Source organism: Phaethon aethereus, assembly GCF_964289735.1.
Source record: "Phaethon aethereus genome assembly, chromosome: 1".
In the NCBI taxonomy this organism is placed as follows: Eukaryota; Metazoa; Chordata; class Aves; order Phaethontiformes; family Phaethontidae; genus Phaethon; species Phaethon aethereus.
This window is the reverse complement of record NC_138575.1, coordinates 196,007,865-196,023,089: the sequence shown is the minus strand read 5'-3', so window position 1 is coordinate 196,023,089 and position 15,225 is coordinate 196,007,865. Positions and strand designations below refer to the sequence as shown.

Sequence of the window (15,225 nt, the reverse complement as noted above, 5' to 3'; positions counted from 1 at the left end):
AATTAGTTATCCACCTCTAAAATAAAAAATTCGTTGAGTAATAAGTGGACTGGCCTTTAGGATTAATAGCCATACGTAGCAACATAAGTTGTTAATAATAAATTGAGTGTCTCTTAAATGAAGAACCATTTTTCCAGTCAGGAAGGAAGCTCTAGAAGTTATGGAGATGTGTGTATCTTCTAGCACATATCTTCTGTCTCCATTAGAAGATACGCAGACTTTCAACAAGGTGATTAAGGTTAATATTGTATCATCTAAATAAATTTGGTCGTTTCCCTAGTGTTGTTCGGATAATGTAAATGTTTTTGCAGTTGTGGAATCTTTTCCTCTTTTCTTCTAAGATACCAATGACATGTTCCTCTGGGAACATTTGACATCATTTTCAAGATAAATTGAGCAATTACCACAGGTGATCAGAAGGGCAACAGGTCTATGTGTTTCCAAGAAAACAAAAAATTAACATATTACTCCAAGTCAAGAAAATAGAGGAAAAATGAAGCTTTAGTCTTGTGAAAGTGAAATCTAAAACTGCTTATTACCTTTGCTGCATTGTTAAAGTCATATTCACATAAATAGTGTTGTGAAAGTTTCACATTCTTTTCTTTTCTGTGATTTGGCCAGAAGCCCAGTGTATTCCAATACTTGCAGATTTGCCTTCCAGGAGGATGTCGTCAGTCATTCTGCAACTTCCTTATTGTGGGAAATGGTTGCTTTTAAAATGGATGACCTATCATAAAATCCTAAAATTGATCCCAAATTTACTTGAAAGAATAGACCAAAAATACTTTTTATTTATCATCTATCAGCAGTATACATGTGAGTGTAAGAGAAGGATAAAGGCAGTAAAATTGGCGTTCTTAGATCTGATTCTCATTCCAAACAATAGTGGAAGGTTTTAAGACTCCAATATATTTAGCTCAATTCTTCTAGGATTGCTAGGGAGAGTCCTGTGATCTTAAAAACTGTATAATTTTCTCAAAAATTAATGAGTAATCTGCTGAAAAATTTATGAGGCTACATCTTGAAATCAGTTCGTTTTTCTGTTTTTACCCACTTCTAATGAATATGGTTTCCTGCCTTAAAAAAACATTTTCTTCAATCTTGTAACATATCCTTTGAATCTTTCCTCTTAAATGAAGTAAAGCAAGTTATTGGTGATTTTAGAAGGTAAATTCACAACACAGAGCTCAAACCCAAACTAAATTACATACAAGTTGTGAATTGCAAACACATTTTTATACACTTTACTCTTCCTTATCCTGACAAAAGGTAGCACCTATTCAGCTCCGTACATGATTTTTCTCCAAATATATTCAAGAGTCCAGAAAGAAAAGTCAATATAATAGAATTTCATCTGTCTCAAGAAGTTATGATTAAAATACAGTGATTGAAGAATTGTGGTATCAACTGAGTTATTAATATATTAGACAAGAAAATTCAATAAATATTCAATATGACAAAAAGAAAAAAAATACTCAGAATATTTTAAGACACAGAGAAGCGAAAATTCCAAAGAAGCTAGAATTGATTGAGACAGTGGCACCTGTACTGGAAGGAGAATGGTACGGTGATTACTACGGCAGGTATCTGTCCATTCAGTAACCACCGTTTGTTGAGAAACTTGTAATTTGTGACACAATTTTAAACTTCCTTGCAGAAACTGGAAAGGTGTAAATTATGGAAACTCTGGGAATCAGTATTCCTTTGTTATAAAGATATCGTGTCAGATCTGTTATATTAAAATATGCCTAAAATTGAGAGGAAATTGTTGTAGTAAAAATTATTCCCTTATTTGTGGATTAACGGAGGGTTGGGAGTTTGCAGTGATACTTGCAGTAGCAAGTTTGTGGTGAAGCAATGCATGAACCATGAATCCTGGTTTCTTTCTGGATCTGTATCATTATGTTTTCCACTACTTTTTGGTAGATATTTGGGCAGATTTCACATACTTTTATTGTGAATAATTAGCTGGGATAAATTGATGAGATTTTCCACATATGGAGACATAAGAAGAAATTTGTTTGATTCCACATAGATAGCTAATGTTTTTTTAGGTACCTTAAGATATCTCGCCTAAAATCTAGTTAGCCATTTTGGCTGTCCTACAGTATCTGATACATTTGCACTGAGCAGCAAGATCTGACAAAAGACTTGCAAGAATCTCTTGGTCTTTTGCAGACACAGATAGACCCTCTGTCTCTCTTTAAAAATTTAATTAGCATGCTTTCTTCTAAGCAATCTTAGGAAGCCTTTTTTTTTTTAACTCTCTTTTCAACTTTGTTCCTGAATTCGAGGCACACCAGTTCTGGTTTCCTGACTGCAGAGTCATAGCAGCTGTGGTGCAGAAAAGCATCTCAAAAGAAAATGCTAATAGGAGTTTTTATAGTGTACAGTAAAAGGCTCTGATTAGAGAAAAAAACAATGCTACACCTCAAATACTACTTCTAACACAGACTATTGTTTTTTAAAATGGCACGAGGTGCCTATGTTTAGGCAATTATCTTCTCAGAGTGACTTTGTACTATACCAAGGTGATTTAATTGCTTCCAGAAATTAGATCATTAGGCTTGTTTCAATTACTGAATTTGGAAAAGAACAAAATCAACAGCACTGAAGAAAGGACCCTGTTACAATGGTTTTCTAGCCCACAAGCTCGAGGCTTGAGTTCTGATACTCCATCTTCTCTAATAAGAACTTACATGCTCAGTAATGCGTTAATATGTTTATTATTTGGATATTTTAGTAGCTTGCCTCTTATAAAACCAACCATGAGTACAAGATTATTGTCTTTTTGTTTTTTTAAGATGCATGACTTGGTCAAATCTGTGAATTTTCATAGGATCAGTAAGAGGCACCTTGCTGATTAGTGACAAGTTTTCACAACTATTCTTTGAGAAAATTTCCTTATCTGTGTAAATACATCTTTTTTGCCCATACCAGGAAACAAGCATTGGGAATTTCTGCCTGATTTTGTAGTCCTGGAAAAAAGGAAATGTAAAGTAGAATAGTTCTGTAACTGTAACTCTCTCTACCCATTTTTTATTATAACATGAAGTCACAGACTAGAAAATTTCTCTCTAAACTGTAATCCAGCTAATGTGTTTTGATTTTTTTCTGTATGATGAAACAGAATTGTTTATTACTCTTTAAGAAAAGTTTTAAGAAATTATCCCAAAAGAATATAATCCTTACTTGGTAGAGAGAGATCTCAGCCTTTTTTAATCTCAGGAATCAAAAGTCTGTTGGTGTGATGGAGGCAGTGGTTTGTATGGCCAAAAGCTGTTTGTGATGCATTGAGAATTTTCTCTTTAACTTAGTGGTATATGAAGTAAAAGTTGTTATCTTTTAATATCTACTAGGTGGTTTAAATCAGTTTCGAAAGTTTATCTCGGAAATACATGTTAATAGTAAAAGAATTTTTAAAGCTCTGTTATTAGCAACTTTTTTTTTTTACTTATAATGGGGAAGAAACAAAGAGTGAACTCAAGGAGGGATGGATGGTACACAGATTATTGCCTGCTCTATATGATAAAATGTACAAGGCGTAACAGTGAAGAAACGTGAAGAAACTGCTACTGCCATACTTTCTTACACTTAATATGTTCTTTGGGCAACTGTATGAATTGAAGAAACAAGATGTGTTTTCATTTTCTCTAGACAAGGAAACTAAAGCTTGTTTAAAGGTGAAGCAGAAAACATAACCACCTAAAGTTTATTTGAAAATCAGAATGAATTACAGGGTTTTTAAATTATTGGATTTTTTTTTTTTAAAGAAAAGCATTAAATTAAGAAGTTCAGCCTAAATTCAAGCTCCTTAGCAAGTCATCAGGGTCAGATTCAGAAATGTGGTTTAAAATCCTTGGGTTTTGATCATGTTATATTTTATCTTCTTAGGAATGGCAAAATTCTATTCAGAAGAATGCAGGACTTGCATTTATTGAGCTCATCAATGAAGGAAGGTAATTAATTTTGAAGCTTTTGAACAAGTAGTCATTTTGCATTTATTCCATTGGGTGATAACACTTCCTCACCATCTGTTCCAAAAAAATTGTGAAAAGGCCGTATTAATTAAGAGGTTTATTGTATAGATATTTTATATAGTAAATATTTAATTTGGAAATGTGTAAGTTCTGAAAAATTTGTTTTATTGACAGAAGGAAATAGAGCTCCCATGAACTGTATATAGGTTTGCATTTATTTGAGAATTGAACCACCATTTTCTAGAGCAGCAAGGTTGTTTTACCCAGACAGGCCAGGGAGCCCAATCTGTAAACCCATCTGCTGCTCCATCTGTTTTAGAAGCATAGCATTCATTGTACGGATGCACTTCTCTGTACTATCAGTTCATGAGGAATTATTTTATCTAGAATTTCTGCTCCAGTTTGAGTCCTGTAAAACACACGGGACATTATGTTTGTAAGAGCTGTCTTGCTTTTGAAAATTGTTAAGATACTTTATCATCAATTCTCAAGTAATTTTAATGCTGTATCTGTTTATATCTTGTACTCTGTGCAATGTTTGTCAGTACTTCCAGCCAGCAAGCTGGGTAGCAAAGGGGGACTCTTTGGCCTACCTGGTAGTGGAATGCCAAAGACAAAAGAAGCCACTTATGTAATGTGTGGGACATTGGCCAGTACATTAAATCCATTGGACTCTAAGATGTCTTGATATGTGCAGCAGAAAAAAAAATATAGCAATACACCTGTTGAAGAGTTGTTGTCATTTTATGTATGGTTTCTCATTTTCACCAATAGTATGTCATTACCAAAGTAAAGTATCAAATCTTCTCTTTATTACAGGGTATTTTTTGTCTAGCTGATATTTCAGTGGTTAAATCATGCATTCGTTTAAAAGCAAATTTAGAAAACATCAGAGATTAGTAACATAGGAATATGAGTATCTGCAAAAGAGGAACATGTAGCTTATTACCCAGTTTTTGGTTGGTGTAAGTTCTCTGAGATTCCCTGCACACACTGAAGTTACACTGGAATATAGCAGTTGGAAATGTAGTCCTTTCACTGGAAATTCTTCTTGCTAAGAAGTGGCAATATGAGTTTACACCTTTATAGGGTCCATGTGAGTGGATCATGAACTGCACATTATACAATAATTATTACATGGTAATAGACTGAATAATTATAGTAAGCTTATATTCTTTGATAGTAATATACGATCCCGTTTTGACCTTTTTTATTTTCTCAGTCAGGCTAATGAGTTCAGATATTGCATGCTCATTACTGATAAAATGCTCCTCCTGAACAAATCCCACATCTGCATATTTTTAGCAGTCAGGTGTTAAGACATCAGTGGACCCTCTACTCCCCTCTAACAATAACTTTTCAAAACAAAGTAGTATTTAAGACCTGCTGCTTAAATCAAATGAAAAGTCTAATCAGGCTGCGCTTAGACACATTTTCCTCCATATACTTTTGGCAGAAAGATGTTTTAGAACAAGTGTGTGTGGATTACTAGGACACTCCTCTTTGCGATCAGTCCATCCGTTTTTAATTTACCCTTTTGGGGATAAAGATAACAATACTTTAACTGGAAATTGTTATAAATATTTATTCTGCTTAATAGCTAAACTTGTGAATGCAGTTCATCAATCATCGCTAGAGAATACAATTGTGCAGTTGTCAACAATTAACAGGACATAAACAGTTGATGAATGTGCAGCTGAATTGAAATGCTCCCTAGGATAACGTGAAATTATAAACTGGATCATTTAAAGGAATCTAACAAAGGATCTTTATAATTAAAACAAAGCAGGGTTAATGGGATGTAAAATTGCATATAATCGCTATGCAATAATGATTGAATTTTAAATTATTAAAAGCAAAATGAAGACTAAGAATATTTTGAAAGACTTTCTGGGTAAGATTTTGAGAGACCTGGGTAGTAAATCAACAGTTTTGAGAAAGGTTTTTCATCTGAGTGTGGAGGAAAAGGTTTAGATGTAATGCAGAGGGACATAATTTTTAATATCTTCAATTAGATGTCTATCTGGTTTAATATATGGATGCTATATGGTGATTTTCTGAGTACCTAACTTTTGTTGTTTCTGCTTGAAATAATGAGTGCCTTTCTGATCTTTGACTTTATTAGAAATGTTCTGAAATAAAACATTTCGGTTTAGCCATAGTTAGAAAAACATATAACTTCTATATCCCTGTCACTTTAATAAATTGCATTTTCATTTTAAATTAGTTAATTTACTGTGTTTGTTTTTTGGTTTAGGTAATGTTTTGTTACGAAGATCTGAATGACACATATTTCTAGAATTCAGCATACAAACACTCTGATACAGCTTTCTAAAAATAGGAACTGTTATAACAGTTTTAGTATAACTAGAGTATCTGGCTATAGAATTAAATTCATACTTTCAAGGAAAGCGTATGCAAAGATTCTTAATTTGGAAATGTAGAAAACACTGTCTATAAATATACCTGAAATATTTAGAGATATCCTGGTCATCATCTTGAATTTTATGTTTCTTTTTAATCAGTCTCTTGCTATGAATATGTGATGTTGAGGGTATCACACATGTCAAGATCTTCACTGATAGCAGCTTAATTAGGATTTCAGATTTACATTACGGTGTACACATAAGTAGGCTTCTTAAATTAAGAGCTGGGTGCATCTGCAATGTTAGCTGTAAAAGGGGACATGGAAAGAGTTCTTTAGGAATGATGTGAGAGGGAGATTATAACCCACGTTTAAGTGAGTGGTGATGGATGAGGTCAAAAGAAAAGGGTACAGGGTGACAAGAACAAGAGATAAGATAGGAGCAACCACCTTAAGTAAATCTGTACACAAATACATACAGCTCAGGAAACAAGCAGGAGAAAGTACTCCACATGCAATCATGAAACTATGACGCTACTGGAATGAATGAGATTTGGTGGGACAGCCTGCACTGCATGACGGAAGTGCTGCGTTGGACAGATACAAGTTCCTTGGGAAAGATAGGCAGAGAAAGCAAGGAGTGTTGCCTTCTCTGTGAAGGAACTGCTCAGATGTATAGAGCTCTTCAATGGGATGGATGACAATGTGGTTGATACCTTGCAGGACAGGATGAAAGGAGAATCTGGTAAGGGTGACGTCATGGTGAGAGTTTGTTACAGACCACTCATTCAGGGTGAGGGAAAGGAAGCAGCATTCTTTAAACAATTTGAGGAAGTATCAGAATCACAAACCCTAGTTCGCAACTGGAAATGAGACTTGGAAGAGGTATCAAGGGCAACAAGAGCTTCTACCACTTCATTAGTAGTAGAATGAAGGACTAAGGAAAATGTGTCCTATTGGTGAATGGTATGGATGATTTAGTGACAGATAAGACTGAGATGTTCAATGCTTTATTTGTCTCAGTCTTCACCAAGGTTTCTTAAGCCTCTCTCTTTAGTGAAAGGGTTCAAGAACTACCAGCAGTGGACGAGGATTGAGTCAAGGATTCCTTGAGACAGCTTGCACCCATCTTCAAAATAGTCCAAAAAAGCCAGAGAATTATAAGATGGTCAGCTTTTCTCCTGTCACTTGGAAAATGATATAGCAAGTCCTTTTGGAACACATTTCTGGCCTCATGGAGGAGAAAGTAACTGAGAACAGTTAACGTGGATTTACAAAAGCTAAATCATCCCTGACCAGCCTGTTTGCCTTCTATGAAAAAAAACCTAGATTTGTGGACACAGGGAGAGCAGTGGACATCATTTACCTTGACATTGGCAAGGTTTCCACACTGTGTCCCACAATACTCATGTATCAGAGTTGCAACACTACATTCTGAATGGATGGACAACTATATAGGTAGAAAAATGGCTACATAATGGGCCTCTGAGGATTGTGGTTAATTGGTCGTACTCTACCTTGATACCTTTGACAACTGAAGTATCTCAGGGGTCTGTCCTGCCTAACAAATGGATGTTACAGATCATTATCTATTAGTCTTTCAGAATTGGATTACTATCCTCAACTTCCATTTCCTTCCCCCTTTATGTTTTCACAACACTCACCACTTTAAAGAGATGACCTTGTTCTTTAATTTAAAATAATATCCTTACAGAATTTCCTCATTTTATATAGCAGTGGTAGTCTGATCATAATCTAAATTTGAGGAAACATGAGACTGTATTTCATTTCAGATTTAAAATTGTAAGCTTAGTTTCTGTAATTTCATCTCTGCACCTAAGTCTGCTTTCTGCCTTTAGCCATGAAAACATATACTTTTGCATATCCACCTACCTGGACCTCCAAACATACTTAAAATTCATAGGAGCCCTTTTTCTTTTAAACCCTGTTTTGTTGAGAGTTTTCACTAATTTCCTGGAAAGAGTAGCAGAATGTTTAAATAGACTGGAAATTTGTGTTTGTTTAAATTTAGATGAATCGCTGATTAAATCCTGAAAGGAGGCTAATAAAGACTTACATTCTTTCCATGTTACCTCAACTAGGATTGTTGGGTAACTGCGGCAAATGTTCTTTTGGACATCCTCTGTTGAAGTTTGGCAGTTCTGATATGTTTGGTTTGTGGTAAATGAGCTCACAGTCATTATTCACTGTCTGCAATACTTAAATGTTCAGGCCCTGTGCTAAAAGGTATATCTATGTTGCCATTTGCCATATTTGATTTATGACGTGCATTTACAGTTGGATCCCTAGATACTCCTTGATACTCATTTAGCAGTTGGGTCCAAGAAGGATGGAGAAAGGATAATTCCCCTTGTTTCTGTCTTGACAATGATCTTTATCACAAGAACCTTGAGGTCAGAATGGGGAAATCCCCTGAATCATCCAGGAATGCAAGATACTTGGTCTTCAGAAATCATGGATATTGTGTAGCTGAGGGCTACCAGAACAACTTGCAGGCGATTCCAGTCTGATGTGCAAAATCAAATATATGCAAATCCAGGCAGAAAATAGCACTGGGGAAACAGTAGCACTTAGATACAATATATAAATGAGAAAAAAGGTCTTTGATTATTCTGCCTTTGACAGATGTAACCAAATTCTGTTGCTGTATTTTCACCCTCACCAGTTGTAACTTTTGATTGGAGGAATCCTTTACCAACTGTGAGTGGCTCTTTTATGGAAATTCATCCTAAATGTCATCTTCCATCGGTAGAAGATTCCTGTCGTAAATACTTCTGTAAAACCAGGCACTGAATGTCTCTATTTCTGCTCCAGCTGAAGCATGAACTTGAGCTCCCTGTTAGATGTGCTTTTTTATAATCTCATATTCTTTACTTACAGCTGTCCTGGCTCTGCCTCCAGACTAATAGTTGGTTTGTGTTAGACAAAGCATACATTGCTATGGTAACCCTCTATTTGTAAGGTCAGTACAGCTGGAGTTCTTAGATCTGTTAGAGGTTTTGAGGCATCCTTCCACCTTCTAACCTTGCCTGAACTGGTCATGTCTCAAAGCTGAGGCTGCTTCTGAGATGCAGGCCATCTCAGTTGTAACTGCTGGTCTTGGATATTTACTGGATGGTCACTATTTCAGAGAGATAGATTCCTCTTGAATTAGAAAATTCTTATGCAAAATAGAAAAACTTTATGAGGAATGGAATGGATTCTTTGTAGTCGACTCTGAGTTTCACTTAGTCTGTTACAGCTTCTGTGGCATTTCTGAAACATTTATAGTTACCCTCCATGGAGTTTATCTTGCTAATGTGCTTATGTTGTAGTCCAGTAGCCAGTTTTTGCATGCTCTGATGTCAAACTTTTCTCTAGTAGATTCTTCATCATTGACCTTTTGCTAGAAATGACACCTGTGTTAGACATTACCTTCTAAAGTTTATAGGAATTTACTTTCAAAGTATTTATAGCAGTACTGCATCTTGCAGAACTTCAAACTCTTCAAGATAGACCAATTTATGAATCCTATTACAGATACCAAGTGCAATGATAGGTTTCATTTCTTATGAATGCCATTAAGAGTAGTAATTGTCAAAACAACTGTGTTTGGTGGAAAAGTGGCGTATTTCCAGGCTGCTTCTTGGAAAAATTAAGCTATGGGCATCTGATGAAAGTAAGTCAGAGAAACATCTGTTTCCCTGGACATGTGAGTTGGCAAAACTTCAGGAATGAGTAAAGGAAGCAAGACCTTAGCTAAATTATAACAAATGTTCATTTTGTAATCTGTTTCGAAAATTTCTTCTTGGGAATGATTTGCTTTTTTCGTTTATCTCAAATGAAAGAAAGATTGGGTAACATAAGCACAATTGTTTTATCTAGCAGTGTAACAGCTAAGAGCCCTTTTTCTCTGTGTGTGAGATAATTACTAGGAAAAAATAACTGCAGGATAGAAAAGTCAGTTTAGAATAGTCAGTGAGACACAAGTTTTCATCATTCAGTTCTGATAGGTGTACAAATAGCACTGTTTGTCACACCTATCCCAATCCACATCTAAATGTGTTGCAAACATTTTATGGTTTTTACATGTTTCCAAGACACTTTGGATTTAGTCTTATCACTGTCTGTAGTTCCAAAACTAAATAAAATTTTAAGAAAATTCTCCCGGGCTATGGCTGTTTACCTGAATGACTTCTTGGAATGAGAAACTTCACAATCCACACTTTTTAAACGACAACATCTGAAAAACATGGGCTTCTGATTGATTACACATACTTTTTCACAACTTTCTTTAACCTGTAAGCACTCTGGACTTCTAAAGTAACTTTGCTGAGGGCAGAATTCAGGAAAGCAAGCCACATGGATTTAAAATAATTTCTTACCTACTCCCAAACAATATTTGCAAATAACGCATATTTATGAACTGGCATATCCTGAGATGTACTCTCACCCAGCCTGCTCTCACTCATAAATCTGAGACTCTTTGATTTTGAGGTAAGGAAGAACCTGCCGTTTACTCTTGTTCCTACAGATACTTGAGCCCTGTCATGCTTATTTTAAAGTACCAGCATATCTTAATTCTAGTTTTTACTTCTATTTTCCATATGTTCAGCTGGAAACTTCACAGCTATCTGTACTCATAGAGAAAATATGAGAAAGCTCATTTCTCTATAGAAGTGTACCAGGAATTGAGCCACGAGTGATTTCAGACTGCTTTGTTGGTGGATTCCTTACTGAATGTCCTTTGATTCAGTCTAAAAACAAATCAAACCCATTTTCTAGTAAGAGAGCTTTAACTGTTCTTCATAAATTTGTGGGCATTAATAGAAATCAAGCTTGTCTTGGTAAAGAGAAACCATAAGTTACCAAGTCAGTGTTTAATGTCTACCTTATGTGGTAAGAATTGCCACTCAACCAGGATAAGATATTTGCTGATCATCAGTTCCTGGTTGAGATCAGCTCAGCTGGGAAAGGACACAGCAGCACATTTGCCTTCAATTCTGGTAGGAGTTTCAGTGGTATAGCTGAAGAAATGGTCACACAGGATAAAGCCAAACATTGTTCTAGGTCAATGTTGGGGTTTGGTTTTGTTTTTTTTTTTTTGGTAAATCATGAATTACTGAAAAACAGTATAAAATGTACAGCAAGTCTGTGGTGACACTTTTCAGACAGCTCCTTAGCCCTGTGGGACAACTACCATGTAGACATTAATAATCATGACCAGAAGGCTGGATTCATCACTGTCTCAACATCAATCTATCTACTAGGTCTTTTGAGGGTGTTGCCTCCTAAGGTAGGATGAGCATTTACAAGGGTGAATGAGAACCGGGGGTATAATTCAGTTACAACAAACGTTCAGTTGTCAGTGATAAGGAGATCTCACTAAAGAACGTTTTATTTCCAAAGGAGAGTAAAAATGGTACTGCTTTCAAATTTCAAACCTTCCCTCTGTTTAGCAAGTACATATGCATTTTATTCCTCAAACTCCTCCTTACTTGGATTGGTCATTCCAGCACAGGGTGATGGTTTAGCAAAGATGCAAAGAATAGACTTCTCCCCAAAAGGGAGTGCTCTGTAAAAATCTGTGGGTGGGAAGCATAGTTTGGCAGATGACTGAAATATCAATCGGAATATACTGGGTGGGTTTCAAACCTGCATTAATATAAATATTATACAATGTAATATGTTACAGAAATATTTTATAACATAATAGTACTTGGAGTCCACGATCTTGAGAATATATGCTAGAGACTGTTGGCTCATATTTTGGAAATGTCTGAGGAGATAAAAGACCAATTTATCACTGAAATTTTCTTGTGCAAATTCGTAGAATATAGGGCTAAGAAAAAGGAAAACACAATTCTAGAATTGCATTGGAAAAGGTATTTCCACTGAAATAAGGCAGCATTAATGTTACCATGTAAATAGTGACTAGAACTTGCCTGGAATACTGCTGACAGTTTTGGCTATACACTTGCAGAAAACGTAAAATCAGTGTATGAAATTAGTAAAAACCGAAAAGGCAATCTCTTTTACTAACTGTTTTGCCTTACAAGAAAAGTCAGAGACCTGATTTACTTAGTAAACTAGTAAAATAGGCATATATGGAATATCAGAAGGTCAATAGAAGGAAGAAGAGTTGTGTAAACCTAAGGGCAATATTTGCATAAAATGGAATGGTAAAGACCGCTGAAGAATACATTAGAATCAGAAAGAAAAAGGATTTTAACCTTCAGAGGACCTTCCAAAGCTGTGCTGGAGGCAAGCAACTCAATCATATTTTCATAAACTGAAGACACATTTCATGAGCTAGATTTCATGTAAATGCCTTTCATAAACTAGTTTATGAAAGAGGTTGTATGATGTAGTTGCATGTTGCAGTGAATGAGTGAATTTGCTGACCTAGAGGTCCCTGTTCCTTTCTTTTATTTGCAGTGCATGATGGGAGGTTTTTTTGATGTATTGGCAGCCTTTGTTACTGCTAAGTGTGCGAACTGTCCTGGTTTGGGATCCTTTCTGAATAATTTCTATTGTTTTCTCTGTGAGAATCCAAAAGACTGAGGTTTCTTTTTCCCCCCCCCCCCCCCGCTATCTTATGCCATGCATGTGATTGAGTTAGTAAGGTTTTAGGTAAATTGGAAAGCATTCAAAGGATGATGACATTACCATGCATGTTTATCAAGTGTAACACTGTTAGGACAGTATGCTGAGTTGTGCTGTCTCTATATGAATTTGAGATTCAATCACAGTTAGCTGGCTATGATTTAATCCAGTTGTAACAGTAATAACACTTTTGCCTTCTTTTGCTTAGAAGAAATATAGCTTGAGAACACAAAATAACTTCCTGTTAGAAATAAAAATCAGGACCAAACAATTATTTTTAAGTAGTGTTTTTAAATTTCAAAAAGAAACAAGTTTCCTTGAACAAGTACAGCAAGCCCATAAGCAAGTTCCTTTGCAAAAAACTCTATAAGGTGTTGCTTCCCTGACCTTGTAGTAGCTGCTTTTCCTTTCAAAGCTAGGATGACACATTTAACTGCTTTAACTTACTATGCTTCTGTTTTCTGCCCTACATTCTTGCATCAAAACATCCAGGCCAAGGCCTCTTTTGGAGGCATACAAGATTTCTAAATGCTGGCCTAGATTTTTAACACTTCTCTTTTTCAAAAGTCTGTCTTTCTGGCAAGAGATTTTAAGACTAGTGTCATTCTTCATGGTCTTCTACATGCAAAAGCATAGTTTACCTAGTGTTTGAAGTTCTATCTTAGGTGCATACAAGCATGTAAGGGGCGAATCACAGTATGTCCCTTATTAGCACACATTGATGTAATATTATTTAATGATTATATAGTGTTGTTAGGTTGTGGCCTCACTTTTGGCATAATCCCCATGTGCTGACCACTATACAAACCATTTTTCATCTTTGTCTTGAAGAAATCACCATTAGTGATAGAGATATGAGAGTGCATGAAACAATTGGCTAGACACAGTTGAAATAATACTGAGATATTCCATAGATATGATTTTTTACAACAAACCAAAAGGAAGAGAGCAGCTTTGTCTGTAGTTTTAAATAAAACCAAATAGCCTGGACTGGCCTATGTTCATACTGCTTAAGGTTAGCACCTGCTAGAGCAGAGTGTCTTCATTCATCCTACATAGCACTTAGCCCAGCTCTTCCCTGAAGCCTGTATGGTTCCTGTTTCACTTTAAGACATCATTACTATTTTGTCTGTGTAGTTCACATTGTTTGGAATAACATGAGGGCTACCCACTAGAATGATGTTCTATGTGTGCTGGGATATGACATGAAAACACCTGCAGAAATTTCTTGGGTGGCATTGCAGAGAGTTTAAGTTGATACAGTCTCATCGAAGTGTCTCCAGTGAGTTGTCCCTTGGACCATGCTCATACATTTTCTGGATGGAAGTTAGAGTGAGCCAAAAAATGAGTGGAGGCCAAGCTAATGATTTCAGTGCTGTGTGCAGTGAGGACCCAGTGCTAAGGCATGTTCTCTGGTCCCCTCTTGTTTGTGATCTCCTTGACTTTGGACCCTGAAGACCTGTGGCATTTTGAGGTTACCTGAAATCTGGCTTAGTTTGCCTGGTGTGCTGTCCAAAAGCTGCAGCAACTTTGAAGTTGATCCCAAATGCATCAGGTCTCTCAGTCTCTGGAGCAGAAAGGTCCATTAGAGGGGTGGGAGGTACAGCTGGGTTCACCAGCAGTTTCAGCCAGCTGATTTGAATCATCTGCTGCGTGTCTATAAAAGTTTTCATTTTCTGTAAAACAGCCAGAGACTAGTGTCGACAGATTTTATTTATTTATTTATTTTTATATCTTTTCCCTGAGTATTGGCAAGAGATTTATTTATAACTTGTGAAAATTAGCATTCTCTGGGGATCCATTTGAAGTCCCTTTTAGGTGCTTTAGTGCATAAATGGGCATAGACAATGTGAAAGCTTCTTAATACAAATAAATATGACTAAGATGAAGACGGTTTGTATTTATCATTGTTCATGAAGAGACAAAGCTTAGATTGTTTTTTGAGGTATAAAAACTATGCCCAGGTGTCCCAAATAATAAACCCAGTGGTCAAGGTTAGTCTCTATCTTTTCTCACAAAATTAATGGTGTCAGGGAGTGTCTAAGAAACCTATTGATTTCACCTAAATCCATTTGGAACTAGAAATCCTGCCTGGACCAGAGCTGACGCAAAGATACTGAATTTGCACTGTGCTCCATTTATTCTATAGTTTATTCATTCAGGAAGGGATGTACAGCTAGTAGACACTCAAAATCTGTCTGTTCTGTTTCGAAATCCTAGCTAGTTGGTTCCAGGTCATTAATGTCATATGGAAAAGTTCAGGAAGACCTGTGA

The 15,225-nt window shown here is 36.0% G+C and overlaps 1 protein-coding gene across 4 annotated transcripts in view; it reads left to right on the top strand.

The window, feature by feature from the left end:
• Positions 1-15,225, top strand: part of NBEA (neurobeachin) — a gene marked incomplete at its 3' end in the record, with an annotated part of 516,829 nt that overhangs the window by 252,899 nt on the left and 248,705 nt on the right. For all 4 annotated transcript variants that reach the window (XM_082012155.1, XM_082012156.1, XM_082012153.1 and 1 more), the window contains one exon: positions 3,895-3,959. In XM_082012155.1, the coding sequence (XP_081868281.1) occupies positions 3,895-3,959 (65 nt within the window). The remainder of the gene's footprint in view (positions 1-3,894; positions 3,960-15,225) is intronic.